The 19138-nt window shown below is 46.0% G+C and overlaps 1 protein-coding gene across 1 annotated transcript in view; it reads right to left on the bottom strand.

Annotated features, from left to right (window-relative positions):
- CASQ1 (calsequestrin 1) overlaps window positions 1-19138 on the bottom strand; it is an 82280-nt gene that overhangs the window by 31450 nt on the left and 31692 nt on the right. The window contains exons 4-7 of the mRNA XM_029580930.1: window positions 16037-16137; window positions 13438-13549; window positions 8437-8510; window positions 6616-6746 (exon numbers count right to left, since the gene is read on the bottom strand). Of these exons, the coding sequence (XP_029436790.1) occupies window positions 6616-6746; window positions 8437-8510; window positions 13438-13549; window positions 16037-16137 (418 nt within the window). The remainder of the gene's footprint in view (window positions 1-6615; window positions 6747-8436; window positions 8511-13437; window positions 13550-16036; window positions 16138-19138) is intronic.

Below are 19138 nucleotides of genomic sequence, written 5' to 3' on the forward strand. Positions count from 1 at the left end.
CTTCACATCCCATGACTACTTGGACAGCATGTTGCGAGGTGACAGTCACTTTGGACAAGCAGCTCTGTGCAGCCCATTCAACCAGTAGTCCATTCTTCACCTGGTGGGACTGAGTTGTCTTTAAGTAACCGCTCCGCAATGCAACCCTCAGCTGGGGACTCCCCACATGCCATGACTATTTCATGCTTGCCTGTCAATGGAGAAATGACGTAGGCTTATTTGTAAACAGGGTTCTCTGTAAACAGCAGGATGAATTAGCCATACTTTTTTATTGAGCTCTAGCAGCTGGGTCCATGTCGGTGCTGTCGGATGACATCACCACATTTTATGGCTAATTTATCCTGCTGTCTATGGAAAACCCTGTTTACAGGTACGCAAACTTGTTTTTTCCATAACTTTAGCTGGCACGTACTCAGCATGTGTACCCGCCAGCTAAAGCTTAGCTCCACCCCTGGAATGCCTCCATCGACATCCTTTTAGTCTGGATAATTTTTGTGTGCAAAATTTGTGCATTCAGTGGGGGTAAAATTTAAAAACTCGGCTTTTGTGTGGGCAACTTGAAACGTTATGTGCCCAAAGGCTTTGAATAGTGACCTCTAAATAAATAACAATGTTGTCCATCTTATTTTTTTCATTATTGTCCTAATAGTTTCTTCCTGCTCTTTTGGGCTTCCAGCTCATTCAAAATTAGGAATGGGCTCTGGTGCCATGGACTTTCATTCACAACTACCCAGAGATTTTATCTCCTTCCAACTCATGTAGCCCAATCATAGCAGTGATGGTCCTCGGCTGGGGTTCATGCACCAGGGCTTCTTCCAGAACCCTGCAGTTGTGAGCCTCCAAGTCCAGCCACTAGGTGTCGCCATTGTGCAATGACTGGACCTCCACACCATCCTCAGCACTGGCCATGTTGACCCTCTTCATAAAAGTGTTAAGAGGGAGGAGAATGGATATCATACTGACAGATTGGTTAGTCTGACTTTGATGGTAGGAAAATTAATGAAAGGTTCTTCTAAAGAAACATCTTGAAAGCATCAGGTTGCCGGATCCAAGGCTGCATGGTTTTATCAGAAGAGAGATCTTGTCGGACAAATCAGACCAATTTCTTTGACAGTGTGACCAGAGAATTAGATAGGAGACAGCTGCTGGATGCTTCATAGTTGGATATGATACTGTTCCAAAGATAAAGCTCAAAAATAGACTGAATGGGCTAGTGGTGGGTCCCAAGTTGGGTGGCTGGATTAGAAACTGGTTGAGAGACAGACAACAGAGTGTGGCGGTAAATGGAATTCACTCTGAAGAAAGAAAGGCAATGAATGGATCGCCCCCAGGGAATTGTTCTGAGGTTGGTTCTGTTCAATATCTTTGTGAGCAATATTGCAGAGGGGATGGAAGAGAAAGTTTGTCTGTTTGCAGACGATGCTACGATCTTCAAAAGAGCATCCATGCCTGAGGGAGAAAATGGAATAAGAAGCCATTTAAAAAGCTTGAGGAGTGTATATGCTAAAAAATAAATGCAGAGTTATTTCCTTTGGGGTGAAAAAAATCCAAGAGAGCCGTACACAATGGGGTGAACGGGGACGGAAATGAATTGCTGACCTCCAGACAGCAGGGAAGAGATGTCGGTTTAATTAGACGTGATGGTTTCAAGGTAATGGAACAGTGCGACAACATAGTGGCCAGAGCCAGAGGGATGCTAGGATGGACAGAGAGAGGCATAATTCCTGTGGGCTCTGGATTTCCTCCTGCAGTTCATGGGTCCCAGTTGGCGAGCCAATGCTTTTCAATCCCGGTATGACTCTGGGGAAAGCTTATCTTGAATCTAGTTAATCCAGTGCCTGATTTTGGGATTATGCCACTCAATTATTCTGCAGTGTTGACTAAAGCAGGGCAGTTGCCCTGTCAGTCCACTGAGATATGTAGAAATAAGGGTCAACAGAAAAGCTGTAGGTGATACCGTTTTCCTTTTGGATTAACTGAATACGTTTGTGATTAATTTTCAAGAATTATGTCCCCTTCATCAGGTAAATACAAAGTGAACTAAGGGAAAACAATAATATACAAGCAAATTACAGGTTGGATTATAACATCAGTGTTTCTTGTTTTCAATGCAGTAAAAGATGGGGGAGGATGATTCGCCTGGGTATCCTTCCAGCTTTTACATACGTTAAGCAAACAGACTTTATCATATGTAATGGCTGAAAGGACAAACCCAACCATATAATATTCCTTCCTCTCCCATCATCTTTTCACTTGACAGCGCTGAAAGCAAATGCTGGTGTTCTAATGGAGCCTCCATTTTTGTATATTCAGAGATCATCATCCTTGGCTCATTCAGTAAAGACCTGATGAAGGGAGCAGAGCTCTGGAAAGCTCATTGCAAGTGCATCAAGTTAGTCCACCTGCAGCTTGTCTGTGGATCTTTTATTTGTCTGTGTTTGGCAGTGGGTGGCTGGCACTGGGAGCAGGAGCCCAGAGAGTAGAAATGGTGCCTACTTCACAGCCCCTCCGACAATCTCCTGCTAGGTAACTTCACTGGAGAGACCAACCTACAAGAGTGAGAGGGTCAGTCCAGTTCCTGGACTGACCCTCTCACCTATGTGCCAAGCCTGCTGACTAATACAGGGTGATACTGGTCTTGTCTCTCAACAGAAGAGCTATCAAACTGGGTCAGACCTTGAGGACCGTCTCACGGTCCTGTGCCTGACACTGGCAAGCTGCAAGTGCTCCGAGAAGAAACCGGATCGGGTGTAGGGTTGTCTGTCCGGTTTCCAGTAGTCATGTTTCAGGGGTGCATGAAGCCTGTGTCTAGCCTGTCCCTGCTTGAGCCTGGTTGCATTACTTGCCTTCACGTTGTCCTGTGCCGACCGGGTCGCACAGCTTAGCTCTGCGGTGTGGGAGGAAATCCCCCGTCTTCCGTGTTAAATTTGCACCCTGATACTGTCATCGGGGCCCGCCGGTTTCCTGTGCCCTGAGAACACGACTAATAATTCCCCACACACCTCCTACGATTTTGTATGCCTCCATCTCATCTCCCCTCAGTCACCTCTTTTCCAGGCTGAAACATCATCACTTTTTGAGTCTCTCCTCACGTGGAAATTGTTCCCTACCCCCAGATCATCATTGCCTTCTCTGTGCTTTGTTTTGGTTTTTTTTAGCTATACAATGTTGATTTTTTTTTTTAGATCAGCTGTCGAGAACTGCCCACAGTATTCAAGATGCGGGTACATCATGAGTTTGTATAATTGTATCATCTCCTTTATTGTTGTGTTAGTCAATCTATCAGCCTTCTTGGCTGCCGCTGCTTAGTGAGTTGATGATTTTGCAGAGCTGCCCCCCCAGTGGTTTCAAGGTCCCTTTACTGAGTGGTAACATTAGGAGAAGTCTGGATTGGGTTTTCCCCAGCTGCATAACTTTGCACCTATCCGTTCCAAAACTCATCTGCCACTCTTTCTGCCCGCTCACTCCAATTTTGTGAGAGACCCCCCCCCCCTTGGAAAGCAGCCGAGAGGGAGGGTAGATGGCACGCCTGTGATTCATGTGAAGAAAGCGAGGAGACATTATTTAAAAAAAAAAAAAAAAAAAAAGGATGAATCAGATCCAGGCACACATCTGGGGGCCGCATCATAAATCATAATGTCCAGAGCCTTCTGCTCCCAAAAACAATAGACGTGATTCATCTTTACAAGAAGCAGGTTCACAGAATTTTGCTGCTTTAACAAATGCACAGTACAGAATTACTGTCCCAGAAGCAACTATTCAATACCTGGTTGTTGTTTTTTTTTGGGGGGGGGGGGGGCTCATAAGTTGGAGGGTCTGAGAGTGATGCTTTAATCCCAACAAGGGTTGACCTTAGTGGGAAATGCACCGGAGCGACTGCCGCAGCCCCATTCTTTTTTTGGGGGCCGTCCTCGGCAGTAGAATTAACATCGGTGCTGTCCGATGCCCGATATCCCTTCTCTTCCCTCAGAGCTGCCGTTGGGGCTTCCGTTAGGCAAACCAGGCAATCACCTAGAGTGCCACACTTTGGGGGGGGCAGCAAAATTGCAGGAGGTGGCCTGGGGCTATCAGCAGAGCCCATCCTGCGGGCAGCAGAAGACTGCAAGAGCGGTCGCTAGTAGGAAAGACTTGGCGGGTGAGGAGGACGCAGGGACTGAAGGTTGCCTAGGGCACCTAATAGCCTTGCACCGGAACCTGTTGGTGCATCGGAGCATCGTAGGGCTAGGGAACGCTGCATCCAGTGCTGTGGAGAGATCTGTAGTGGGTGAGCGTCAGACAGAGACCCCCCATCCTCATTCTTCAATCCTAGGGGAAACCCCACCCAGCTGATTTCTCCCAGACCCCTCACCCCCACTTAGTCAGCCTTGATCCCATCTAGGTTTTGCTCTTCAGCCCTATCTTCAAGAATCTAGCCATAGATATATAATAAGAGGAACTCTTAAAAACAAGGACTTTTCATGCTTCTTTTAATCACTTTGAGTTGATTCCAAGTTACAATGTGTCTCTGGTCTGTACTGCGTGTACTGATGTTCTCTAAGATTGTATACAAAGGTCTGAATGATGTATGGCATTCCTGACTGAGTGCACAGACATTCGTGAAGACTCCATGATGGCATCCCAGCTATTCCTGCTTCGTGCCTCTTATCACATCAGCATGACAAATGGACTCTACTGATGAAAGATACATGAAAAGTGCAAACTCAGGTGGCTTTCCAGTCTGACAGAACTGGCGAAAGGTTACTGGCCCCAAAACGAATAGCTGGGCGCCCTTTTTCAGAAGCAGTTGCTAAAATACCCCAGCAGGTTTGGGGCTGGCCAGTTAATTCGGCCAAGTTGGTGATCCTGTTTGGATTCTTTGACCCATCCCTGGCTTCTGGGATGCTCAGGCTAAAAACCACATTGGTTCATGTGACACCTGTGCTGCTCTTGGAGAGGGGAAGTAAACTTGAAGATAAAGTGCTCAGCTGCCAGGAATGATGGGCCATGATGCTTCAACTCTGACCTTCTCCAGCCCTCACAAGAACAGCAAGAGGTGGGGGCATGGGCAAGTTATGACTGGCTTGATAGCACAGGCATTAGCTGGGGTCAAATGGCCAACATCATCTTCTCCTGATGACGCACAGCAAAAATCTGTAATTAGGTTTTGCTATAAGATTTACACATGCAGGTGCAGCATTTAAGGATGAATGCAAGCTGATTTGATACCATTTTGTTTTTGTGAGATGAGAAAATCTGGTAAAACAAAGACAGAAAATAAGCTATGAAATAACCAAGCATTGTAAAGTGATTTTTCTCCCCCCATTAAAGTGAAATAGATTCCTGCAGATAGTCAGCGTAGACGCATAGGGTCTATTAGAAGGAATGACTCCACTACAAGGTGTCATGGCCAGGCATCGGGCTGCAGGAAACCTCATCATTTTCATGGACAGCACTCTACATCTGTTCTAGTTTCCTCCTCTGGTTCTGATTCTCATTGTCTTCTGGAGCAGACACTGCCCCTCACATTGAATAAAAGTTCTGATGTTTTTAAGAATGTCAAAGGAAATTAATAGTAGGAAAGACAGCGAAAGAGATAGAGGGAGTTCTTTAAAGAATGTATTATGTTAGGCCAGTTGGATGTCACGTTTCTATGGCAGCAGGATTTTTTCCAGGCTGCCATAGAAACAGAGTAGTTGAAGGCAGCTGTCTGGTTGGGGGAAGGTTTTTGTCCTGCAGCCTCTGTCAAAGATAGCTTGCTGGGATATTCTGCTGTCTTCTTACCATCCCCAGTCAGAAGCACCTTTGTGATCACCATCGTCACACATCTGGGATATAATGTCATAAGAACTTGCCATACTGGGTCAGAGCAAGGATCCATCAAGCCCAGCATCCTGTCTCCAACAGTGGCCAATCCAGGTTACAAGTACCCAAAAACTAAGTAGATCCCATGCTACTGATGCCAGTAATAGCAGTGGCTATTCCCTAAGTCAACCCATTCTTATTGCCATGAAAGTTTTTCATGCCATGATCACTGAGATAGGGTACACAACTGTGAGGAAGGAAAGGGGGCAACAAGATTGCAATAGGTAAGAAGTCTCATGCCATCTGGGGCATCTCCTTTGTTGTTCAGTGAGGGAATTCTAGGTCCAGTACCAAGTCTGGAAGATCTTCTCCTGAGATCCTCCGTGAGAAGAAGCGAGAGAAGATCCACAGTGTGGAACATTCACTTTCCTCAGTCATCATCCTTTCAGTGAGTGTCTAGAGTCGCCTACCAGCAGAGGTGGTGCCAACCAGAAAAACAAGTTACAATGTGTTTCTGGTCTATACTGCATGTATTGACATTCTATAAGATTGTGTAAGAAGGTCCGAATGATGTGCGGCATTCCTGACTGAGTGCACAGACGTGATGTACATGACATTAGTGAAGACTCCGTGCTTGGGACCGATACAGAGGGTGGTAGTAAGAGCAAGGGAGATGTCCACGGAGTAAGTAGGATCTATAGTGACAGGTTAGACAGGGACAATTGGACGGTCCGAGAGGGCAGAAAGGTTCTTATCTGCTGACAAATACTATATTACCATGTGACTATCTTTATCTTCCCCCATCTAGCCCTTCCCACTTGTTAGAATATTTACCTCTCATACTCCTCAAGGAAGTCTACAATCTCCTGTTCGCTGTTGGGTTTGTTAGGAATGGTGACTGGCTCATCATGGAAGGGCTCATAGTAGTCAATCTGGTTTAGCTTCAGGTCCAGCTTCTTGGCAACCTGTGCGTTGAAAGAGGAAAGTTGGGCAAGTGCAACGGTAATAAAAGCACAAGGAACAAAGAGGAAGGAGGGGGGGGGGGGGGTAGGAATGGAAGTAAGACATAGAAAGAACAGAAGGAGAGAGAATGAAGGAATGTTAAAAAAAAGAGAGAATGAGGATGGTTGGAAAAGAAGGATTGTAGGGAAAAGAGAAGGATGGGCAATCAGAGTAGAAGGCAAAGAAAGAGAGAAATGGAGGACAAGTCGAAAGAGAAAGAGGAAGGAAGATGAACTAATAAATACACAGTAATACAATGATGCTACAGGATTGCAGAACAGCCTGAAGGAACAATAACGGTAGTGAAGTTTTGTATTTGAGCACCTTGGTGTAATTATAGCACACGTTATTTTCTGGTGTGATAAGCTCGTATGTTCTTATGTTTTTCTATAATGGTCGTTAACACTCTCTGCTTTGCTGTAACACTCTCTGCTTTGCTGTAACTGGAAACAGCCAAATGGATCCTCAAATATATTTGCCTCGCATATACAGTACAGTATATTAGGTGGGTAGAGAAGCTCTAACCCTGAGGAGATCTCTTTCCTATCCATAGTACGGATGTCCTTTAACTTTCTGACCCATTGGGTTGGGAGACTGGTTTCTATTGGTTTTCCAATGGGAAACGGTGAATGGTCTTTCACCAGCATGGGTGGCATTCTCAAGATTTCAACTCTTTTCTCTAAAAAGTTAACATGCTAAAGCAATTAGTATCTCTGGCATGCTCTCCTCCTTGGCCTCATGTTCATACGGGTCTGCTTCAGGTTGGGACAGAGTGAGGTCATCACCTGCAATGCATTCTGGGAATGTGAGGCTCTTGGAAACTAAGAAGGCCACTCTTCTACTTTCATTTCTATAATCATTAAACATATAGAGGTTTGCTGATGAATATCCCATCAAAAAGCGTTACTTAGCCAGGTAGGTTATATCTGGCTAAGTTAAACCTGTTCCATAAGTACGAAAATCTCTTATCCGACTAAGGGGGTCATTTTCTAACCCTATCGCACGCGAAAAGGGACTTTTTGCATGTAATAGCTAGATCAGGGCGGAGTCGGGGCGGCATCAGCACCGGAAGAGGAGGAGTCGGGGTGGCGTCAGGCCGGACGCTGCCGAAAGATCGCTGATGGCAAAAAGGTAAGATCCCTTATCGCCGCCAGTAGCGTGCCCAATAGCGCCACCTTTCACGGTGGCGCTATTGGATGCGAAAGCCGGCAGCGATAACACCGCGGTGGTGCGATCGCTGCCGGCTTTCGCAGGCCTGCCCCCTGCTTCGCCCCCCTGCCCCCCATTACCGTCAGATTCTCTAAGTCCTGCGAACTTAGAAAATCCAGGCCAGATAAGTGGCACTGCCCTGATGTGCTCAGTGGACATCTGGCTAACTACTTAGCTGGATATTCAGCGACCACTGAGGGTGGTTGGATATTCAGTGGCTGCCACTTAGCCAGATAAATCGCTACTTATCTGCTAAGTAGCACTCCATATCGGGCTTACATTCGTTGGTTGAAATGATACATAGGAAATGTATTAAAATACTTGAAACATCAACAACTGAGGCTTTTACACTTTATGAGATCGCTTTTAAGTGCATGCTTATGACTCCTTCTTCCTCCCCCCCTCTGCCTTGTCTTGGTGCTCTCAGAGTGCACAGTCCCATACCTTGTTGTCAAAGGTGGCATAGAAATCGATGTAGGGCTGGAATTCTTCAGCTGCGTCTTCAAAGGCCTTGAAATCTTAAAGAAGTAAAGAGATTTGGTTTATTAGTACACAGCTGGGGTTTTCTTTTGCATCCCTATGGCACATTGAATTTGACTCCCATTAGCAATTACTCTCTTGAACTCCATTACCGACAATAGCTGAATGCAATCCACTTTGAAGTGTCAGGAAAGGAGGAATATACATTTTAAAATTATTATTTTACAGTTTGGTTTTGTTTTTTTCGCCACCACTTCCACTAGGAGGCCATTTTGTGCATTCATCACAACACCTATAGGTCCTATGGAAGGTTGTAGTAACTACCAGTGGCCTGTAGGATTCGACAAGTACCAGAATGCACCATGACGTGGAGTTCCCAATGCAAAGGGACTTAGCCCCCGTCATAGACATAAAGCTTCCTTAATGTATGTAACAATCCCATTTTCCCTTTTGGAGTTCTCCACGTGACAATGGCCTGATTGGCACATAAAGTAGACTTGGCAAGATAGCTGTGAATTGCTTTGATCCTGCTTCTGATTGGCCCAGACTGCCAAAGCTTATTATAATTTCACTGTACTGTGGTCTACCTGCCCTGTCATCTGTACAACAAAGGTAGGACAAATTGTAATCTTCTGAAATACAAAAGACAAATTCAGGGTTACCCGAGATGTTTGCAAACTCTAGCATCTCCAAGGAAGAAAGGCAAATCTTTGTCTTAATAATAATCTGGATTTTTAACCCCATTTTCCAAATAATGCTAAGGCAGTTTACAGTATTATTAGTACTCAGGTACAGCAAGTTCTGCCCAAAAAGCTTACAAACTAAGAAGGTTCCTGAGGCAATAGGGGATAAAACAACTTGCCCAAGGTCACAAGGCATGTCATTGGGGAGGTGGAATTTGAACTGTGATTGTATCTGTCTGTAGCCCATCCATGACATCACAGACATTAGACCTGAAATGGCTCACGGTTCTTCACATCCGAAAAAAAAAAATCCCCTTATCAGCGACCCAGCCAGCTAGAAGGTTTGCCTTAATCCCTTTACCTATTAACTGGACTGATTCAACCTCAAAGCAAGTTAGGGCATGCATCCCGGGCCTTCTCGATATGAATTTCAGAACTGCCAAAGTGGGCCACACCTAAGATCCATGACATCCAGCATCCTTTCTCCAATTACGTTATGAGATGTTACACTTATAGACGGCCTTCTTCAAACAAAAGTTCGACCCAGTGCTTAGAGCAAGTGTTAGAGCCCCCTGTCCAGTTTCCATTAGTCATATTTCAGGGATGCACTGGACCCAGGGGCGACGTCCCTGTGAGTGATTGCTTTTCAGTTTAATATATAAGCTCTCTGTAGAGCATCCTTGCTGAACGAACAGGTTTAATCCACGTCTCCAGCCTGGCCACTTAATAGTCACTGAACATGATTCAAAGGGATTTCCTCCCCCTCCCCTCTCTCTTTCTCTCCCCTTAAAGTGGGGGGGGGGACGGGGACGGGGGGGACACACACCTGTTTGAGCATTAGAATTAATTATTGAAATACACGGATACCATCCTACATGAGAAGTGCTTCATGCTTCGGACTGAGTCAGTGCATGGCTGGGGTATATTTATCCATTCCAGAGATGCATAATCTGATTGCAGGCAATGGCATAGCAGCCTTTACTGTGCTACCGTTTCGGACCAGGAACGCTGCCTTCAGAACTGCTGCTCAGCGGACCGCCAGGTTCTGTGTGCTTATTTAACGGCTGCTTAGTCACAGGTCTCTGTCACACACTCCCGTAGCGTTCAGGGTAATTCGAGCGAGCGTGTGTGTGTGTGTGTGTGTTCTGGAGCAGCTCCTAAGCTGAGTTTTGCCATGTGTGTGCCAGCTTACTCATCGGGTGATTGCTTTACAAATCCTGCATGCTCTGTTTCTGTTTCTCGAGCCTGTGTGGGTTTATGGGCGCTGAGGACCTCCTAACCTCTGACTGACTTGATTGCTATGAAGCATTGTTTCCCCATGATAAAATCTGAAAGGATAGGGCACATCCATCCTTACACTCACTCTACCTCCCACCCCAAGAATGTCTTCTAGCCTAAATCTGCATGGAATTGCCAGATAACATTCAGATCAGCGTGGGACTCCTCTAGAAAAACACCCCAGTCATTCACGTATCTAACCTTCATACACTTCTGGACTGGAATTATCCCCCGCGTTGGGTCAAATTTCTGGAGAATGGGAGTTTTTAACCAACCTTGATTGGGTTCGAGAAACAGTCAGCAGTGATCCCCACTAAACCCCAGCCAACTGCATCGTAAATCAATGGTCTAGGGAAGGAGAGATGATAATCTTGTGACAAGGAGGCATGGGGGTGCCTCAGTATTACAAAGGTCCATAGTTTGCTTGTGCATCTCAAGGGCACCATGGAAACACAAAAGACTTCCTGTTTTCCACAGGTGATTGGAAAATGCTCCAGACTTTATGACTGGGTGAATATTAAAAGGCAGAGTGTAGAAATAATTCACCTTATGACATCATATTAAAGCAGAGAGAAAGTAGCTTATGAAAGGTCGCACAGTGACCATGTCAGAGCCAGGATTAGAACTTAGCCACAGGGAGATAAAGTGACCTGCCCAGGAACACTCAGAGAATCAATGACGGAGTCGGGAAGGCTTCCTCCAAAGATGCTCATTAATGGAAAAGATTGTAAACATCCAACTTACAGAATATCTAGAAAGCAACAACATTCTGCATCCAGCCCAATACGGCTTCCGTAAATACCTCAATACAGAAACCCTCCTGCTCTCCCTCACGGACCACTTACTCATAGGCATGGACCGAGGCAACTGTTACCTCCTCGCCCTACTCGACATCTCAGCTGCCTTTGATACCATCAACCATAACCTCCTCATCAACCGGCTATCCGAAATAGGCATCTCAGGCCTAGCCCTACTATGGTTTAAATCCTACTTATCTAACAGAAAGCTCTCCGTCAAGATAGGAAACGCCAACTCCACACTCTATCCCTTGTCTCAAGGTGTCCCACAAGGCTCCTCCCTCTCCTCCACCCTTTTCAACATTTATCTCACACCTCTATGTCAGCTCCTCACAGACCTCGGCCTCAAATTCTACCTCTATGCAGATGACGTTCAAATCGTCATTCCCATTCACAACTCTCTCTCAGATGCCCTTGCCTTCTGGAACACATGTCTTGCCAACATCAATGACTTCCTCACCAACATCCACCTTGCTCTAAACTCCTCCAAAACAGAGCTGCTCCTTATCTCTCCTCACCTCCCTCCCAAACCACCGATCTCCAACGATCCAGCTTTCAACGTCATAACACCCCAACCCACAGTAAGAGACCTTGGGGTTATCATAGATCAACAACTCAATCTCAAAAAACAGATCAACTCCATCCTCAAAGAAGGTTTCTTCAAGCTTCACATCCTGAAGAAACTCAGACCCCTCCTCCACTATCATGACTTCCGCACCGTCGTCCAAGCCACCCTTTCCTCAAAGCTGGACTACTGTAATGCCCTCTTCCTTGGCCTACCCTCCTCCACCACCAAGCCCTTACAAATGCTCCAGAATGCCATCGCCAGGGTCATCACCAACTCAAGGAAAGCTGATCACATTACCCCAATACTCAAAGAGCTCCACTGGCTCCCCATCGCATCCCGAATTCTCTTCAAAATTCTAACCATAGTGCACAAGTCCATCCACTCGCACAATTCCAATTGGTTGGATGAACCCTTTCGTCCTATACGCACTGAACGACCCACTAGCACTGTCAACAAAGGCACCCTCTCCATTCCCCCTTTGAAAAAAGCCCACCTCTCCTCTACTAGGGACCGTGCACTATCCATTGCAGGCCCTAAACAATGGAACACCCTCCCTACCACTCTCAGGCTAGAGCCATGTTACGCCAAGTTCAGAAAAAAACTTAAAACATGGCTCTTCCGACAAGCCTACCCTGATTAAGTACACCGACTTCTGCAAGTATCTTGCCTACGCCTTGTATATTCCTGTAAATAGTCCGTTGCAGTTTTTATTTATTGCTTTAATTCCTCCACCTCCTGCTCTTTGTATACTCCTCCTTGTTCGCCCTCCCTGTTCATTGTAATTTCTACCTTTAAAGTTACATTGTAAACCGGTATGATGTATGCATACTAATACCGGTATATAAAAGTTTTTAAATAAATAAATAAATAAATCCTAAGGTTTTTTTCTGTACCAGGTCTGCATTCTTCAAACATACTCCCTTTTCTACTTCCCCCACGCCTTCCCATGTTGGCCCCCATTGACGAATGTGACATCATCACGTCCAACAGGCTATGATGATGCTTCTTGCAAACCAATGCCATGCGTCGCATTGGATGCAAGTTCCGGGATCTCTAAGGGCTGCACCTTCCCTCCAAACCCACACGCTCCCTCCTGACTCCAGCTGGGATCAGGTGAATCCTCCAGAAAAAAAAAACCCCATTCAGTCGCAAGGTCAAAGTGCTTGAGTTGCAAGTGATGCACTGTTCTGGCCTCTCTCGTCAATGATAAAGGGTCAGCTGTTACCCTGGTCCATTCAGATTAATCTCCCCTCGGCTCCGGCACTCGGGAATGGAAAATGAACCTTGATCAACGAGGGCTGAAAGGGCCAGAAATCAGCATGCCAATGCCTTGCTTTTCGACTATTTATGGTAGCTCCCTACACCGCCCCACTCCCCTGTTTCTACAGGATAGGCAGATCCGGGCCTGGTTATACCTTCCCTGTATGTTGGCATTAATTAGGGGAAAACAGAGCTCACAAATCCATGCGTGCAATGAAATTAAAAAGAAAAAAAAAAACAGGACGGTATCAGCTTGCCCTGGTCGTTTTCTCTTGAAAGAAGCTCCCAGATGCACTGCTCCAGCAAGCCATCTGGCTGGTAGCAACCTGGTCAGGAAGCTTAAGGGTTATCTGCCAGCAGCCAGGAAGTGGATACCTACGTTCAGAGTCTTCATTCTTGAAGAATCCAATGAGTCTGGCATCCTCATCGTCATTTTCAAAGGCTTCAAGCTCCTGAAGTCCCTCAATAACCTCAACAGGATCCTCCAGAACCTAAGGGGAACGAGCAAGAATTCAGCAGTTTCTCAAGCCTCCCTTGGGTTTTATCTGTCCGCACCACATAGACTCATCACTGAGCTGTGAACCTCTGGAAACCTAGATTCAAACACCATAGCCCAAACCACTTACCATGTGGCCGCAAAGAGGACATTGAACCTCCACGTGACAATCTCTATGCTAATTGTTAGGGTTTTTTTTAAATCTTATTTTACCTGGGCCTGCTACTGTGGCTGCATCTCAACGGGCTTGTAGAGGGGGTTTTTTTGGCAAGCCTGTTAACAGTCTGAATACTGTGGTGAACTTTATGGGCTAAATTTTCCAAAGATGGAAGTCCATGGCATTTTAGGGGTACCCAGAAAACAGGCCCAATTAAGAATCATTAATAGACATATAAAGCTCTTTCTGAATATTGGATTGAATGTGTAAATAAAGGCCTACAAGACTAAGCAGTAACCAATAGCAATTTATACTCTAGGATTTAGGATTTTTGCAGGACTGCTCCTCTGAGCATTGTGATGACACACTTCCCAAGATTCCTTGCTGCTCCTCTGCAGATTGTGATGTCACACTGTCCCCATGATTCCTTACCACTCACATGCTCTGTGATGTCATATTATCCCCACGATTCCTTGCTGCTTCTCTGATCTTTGTGATGTCACACTATCCCCGGGATTTTCTGCTGCTCACCGGCTCTGTGATGTCACACTGTGTCTGGGATTCCCTGCTCATCACAGGTTATGTGATGTCACACTGGCCACAGGATTCCTTGCTGCTTATAAGCTCTATGAATCTCAGAAAGTACACTACTGATTTTCACGTTCCAACACTTAAAGATTTAATTTGATAGTTCTAATCAAATTAGTCGGTTTTAATTGCTAGAACATGTGCAATTCTGATTCACAGTTGTTTAGCTTCACAGAGCCTGTGAGCAGCAAGAGATCCCAGGATGATAATGCAACATCACAGAGCCTGGCTGCAGCAGGGGGGTCCCAGGGCTTGTGTGATATCACAAAGCCTATGAGTAGTAAGGGATCTCGAAGTTAGTGTGGCATCACAGGACCTGTGAGCAACAGGAAATCATGGGAATAATGTGTAATTACAAAGCTTAGAGGAGCAGCAGTGAATTCCGGTGTGAGATTGAGTTGCCAGCCTGTCAGTGGTTCATTTACTAAGTGAACCTCGTGATAGAGAAAATTTCCATCCTCCCACCAGCAGGTGGCAGTATATTCTAAGGTTTGGTTGCTCTACCTGCTCTATGGCTCCTACTTCCTCTTGGGGGCCAGCTTGCTTCCTGTCTTCTTATGTACATATATTAAGATGCGTGCTTTCTTTGCCAAAACTTGGTCTTGTCCTAAACTAGTATGTGCTAACATGCTTTCAGTTTCCCTGCAGTAGTTCTGCCACTCCATGGATCTTGACTCATCGTGGTGTCTCCTTTCAGCCCTGTCTCTCAAGTGGACCTGTATTCAACTGGATCTGACTTCATGGCTATGTTTGTAATGCCTGGTATCCCATCCTGCAACATTGGCCATGTGTGGCAAAAGGCCTGATGGCCTTCAGTTCCTGAGGGCTCAATGGGAGGGGAAGGCAGCTGCTACAGGTGGAAGACCATGCCCTCCTTGTTCCAGGACCAGGAGAGCCTCATTATGTGGATTTCCTTATCCTGACCTTGGACTCTGGCCCACCTTCTATCAGCGAGAATCATCACACCCAGCCTGTGAGCAGCAGGGAATCCTGGGGATACTGTGACATTACAGAGCTCAGAGGAACAGCTGAATCCTAATGTAGTGCTGTCTAGCCCTACTAGAATCCTAAAATCTAATCGTTATGAAAATAACTTCTGAATTAGCCAGCTAAATCCTTTTGAACATGGACCTTTAATGCTTGGGTACTTGCCAGGTTCTTATGGCCTGGTTTGGCCTCTGTTGGAAACAGGATGCTGGGCTTGATGGACCCTCGGTCTGACCCAGTATGGCAACTTATGATCATTTCTTTTCTGGGGTTTCTATTAGTATAACTTTCTTGCCCTTAAGTATTTCTACAAGGAGGATTTTTTTTTGGGGGGGGGGGGGAGGCGCCAAGAAGGCAACACAAATGCATTGGCCCCCGGGTGCCAGAGACCCTTGCTACGCCTCTGGCTGGAGGAGAGGAGGATTTATAACTTGATGGATTAATCTGGCCATTATCCTTTGTGAATAGACTTGCTTACTGGCGCCATGTCAGCCAGCTGGACTGGTCCAGCGCTGGTTTTATCTCCGGTGCGCGCACCAACTTGTAGTTCCCGCCTTCTGGAAGGGTACGCTCCAAACTACAAGTCCCTACCTGCAGTGGTGGACAGGCGGGGGGTGGGGGGGTGGGGAGAGGGAGGGATGAAAGCAGGATTGCCTCGGCCTGTCTCTAACCTGGTATTGGCTTCGCAGGTTTACGAGAGCGATCCTGCGCATGGCGGAGACACCGGGACACGGGCAGCCGCATACTCACGTCCAAAATAAACTCCACCAAGGTGTCGGTGGACAGCTCCCCGTCGTACTCGATAATCTCGTCTTCTTTAAACACGTAAATACTGTCTTCCTCTTCAAACCCTGGCAAGCAGATAAAGAGAAGCGAGGGTGAGCAAAGGAGGCTAGCAGGAATGGAAGACAGGTCACAGGTCACAGGACTCAGCGCCTGCAGGGAGACTTTGGGGCAGTCATGCTCGTCTGTTATTCCACATACACCCCTCCCCCCCACACATGTATTCTGATACCTGCAGAGCTTTATTTAAAGAGGAAGGCTCTGGGGGCTAGGCCTGCCCACATGTTCCAAGTCACAAGGAGCATGCTAACCCAGTCAGTCCTGGCTTTACCTCCACTGTATTGCCTAAGCTCGTAGTCCTCATGTTCCTAGGACAATCGATGGAGAAAAATCAGAACTACAACTCCAGGCATGCAATGGGGCAAATCCAGGACTGGATCAGCCTGCTCCCTATGACACAAAGCTATTTAGCAACCCTATTTCGGGACTGCTAAGGTCCCTTCCCAACATAAAAAGCATCTGAAAGCACTTTTTTTTTTGGCTTGGTTTTCTATCAACCACTTTTACATTGGATTTTGATTTAATTCGTCATTACAAAGCCAAGTTGACTTTCAACAGGTGGGTCCCTGCCCCAGAGGGCTTATAATCTGCAGCAGCAGCAGAGGATGAAGTGACTTGTTCAAGGTCACAAGAAGCATCAGTAGGAGAAGGGGGATTTGAACCTGCTGCTCTAACCACTAGACTAAGGGTGGCCAACTCTGGTTCTCAAGAGCCAAAAACAGGCCTGGTTTTCAGGATATCTGCAATGGATATGCATGAGATAGATTTGCATACAGTGGAAGCAGTGCACGGATATCCTGAAAACCAGGCCTGTCTGTTGCTTTTGAGGATCAGGGTTGACACCCCTGCACTAGGCCTCTCCTTTATTCTTTATGATAGGCTGGCATGGTCTTCCTAGTTTCTGGAGGGATGGCTCCCTTATGAGAAAAGGCTATAGAGGTTAAGGCTGTTCAGCTTGGAGAAGAAATAGCATAGGAGGGATATAATAGAAGTCTATAAAATCATGAGTAAAACAGAACCGGTAAATGTGAATTGGTTATTTACTCTTTCAAATAATACAGAAACTAGGGAACACTGTATGAAGTTAGTAAGTAGCACATTCAAAACAAATCGGATAAAATTATTTTTCGACAGACAATTAAGCTCTGAAATTCATTGCCAGAGGATATGGTAAAAGCAGTTAGCATAGCTGGGTTTAAAAAAGGTTTTGACAAGCTCCTGGAGGAGAAGTTCATAAGCTGCTATTAGCCTGGATTGGCCACCACTGGAAACAGGATTCTGGGTTTGATGGACCCTTGGTCTGACACAGTGGGGCAGTTCTTATTTTCTTATGACGCTTTTCAGCCATTCCTGGTTTTTCAACTTCTACCCGAGTGCATTGTGGGTAAGCGTAAGCCCTGCTTCTCTTTTGTCAGAAATCAGCAGCACAGGTGGGCAATGTTTTGAGACTTCTCTGGATTTGCTGTTTTGAATGAGGTTGCCATTCGGCTCCATGTTTTTCCGTACAGGCTGATCCAGTCCTGGTTTATGCCATGGTTAAATCTGCGGACTTGTAATTTGGATTTTCCTAATAAATGCAGGAAATTCAAGTCTGTGTATGCCAGGGGGATAGTGCCGGGGAGTGGAGAACCAGGACTGGATCAACCTGTCCTGAACCCTCCCCCCCCCCAAAAAAAAAACAAAAAACTGGAGACAGCTGGCTACCCTCTTCCCTTCTGCAGATGGTAGGGGTTGGCCGGCAAAGTAGACTAGGGCTGATCCAGTCCTGGTTTTACCCTATTGCATGCGTGCCGGGGGTAGACTATAGTTCTATTTTAAACCTTAAGAATTGCATCTCCAGGAACTCAGTAGGATAAAAGCTTGGGTTCGGCCCAGCCTGTTCTTTAGGACCTGGATTTGTTTGGCCAGGCCTAGCTAGCCCCATGGCTCATGGCTTTGGCGGGCCGGGCACAAGTTTCCTCGGATCCCCCCTGGGTGCCGCTGCACGCTGGTGCTTTATTCGTCTGGTCTGACAGCTGACATAATTATTCTCCCCTCAGAATTATAATTACACTGCGGTAGGTGAATTACTCTTGCATAAATATTTTCTGCTGGATTCTGTTGGAAGGAAAATGCATTTTAGGCTCCTTAAGTCTGAAATCCACTTGGTTTCTAATGTCTGGTATTTGGTTTATAACTAATTGGAGAAATTAAAGGCGAGGCCGCGGGTGAGCGATTTCAGAAATGCAGTTGAGAAGACCTGACGCTTATTATTATAAAACAGATCTGTGTGGTTCGACCTGTTCTTTTTTTTTTTTTATTTAAGTTTGATTTTTTTTTTCTCTCTCGGATTGGCTTTGGTAAAATCTTGCGCACTCGTGCGAAACGTGTTTGCGCGGTCCCTCGGCCTGGCGGGAGCTCAGCGACGCGCCGTGGGGAGGATCCTGGGTGCGTGCGAGTTTGCTTTGAGATGTGTATGCGAAATTCACGCCATGAGCTCATCGGGTGAAAAAAAAGCCATTTTTATTTTGTGCTTTTGTTAAATTACGATGATTGCATATTTAATCATGTATATGAAATTCTCGAGCTGGAGGAAAGGAGTTGATTAAAAGGACAGAGAGATTTCATCATAAATTTAAAGGCTAAAGACACAGGCAGGGTCATTTTCAAAGGAACCTCTCTGTTTTACCGGCAGACGTGACTTTTTACAAAATTGGCCACTCGATATGGGGGTAAACGTCCGCACGCATGTCATGCTCGCCTGCAGGTTTGCTCAGAAGAGCAGTGGCATTCCTGATGGCAGGACGGGGGACGGGTTCTGAACTCACTCGTGAATTTTTGGCTTTTTAAAAGCACAGGTGTAAAATTTCACCCAAAATGTGTACGGGCGATGTAGCGGCTGCAAGGCTCCTGGCTGAAAGAGTTTATTGCGCCGATTTCTCCTCGTTGAAAGGCAGAGATTTTCCACTGAAAATGAGAAGGTTCGTGAATTTCCACAAAATTGAAAAACGTGTACTGGTTTAGAAAAGA

This window comes from Rhinatrema bivittatum, chromosome 16 (genome assembly GCF_901001135.1).
Source record: "Rhinatrema bivittatum chromosome 16, aRhiBiv1.1, whole genome shotgun sequence".
Classification (NCBI taxonomy): Eukaryota; Metazoa; Chordata; class Amphibia; order Gymnophiona; family Rhinatrematidae; genus Rhinatrema; species Rhinatrema bivittatum.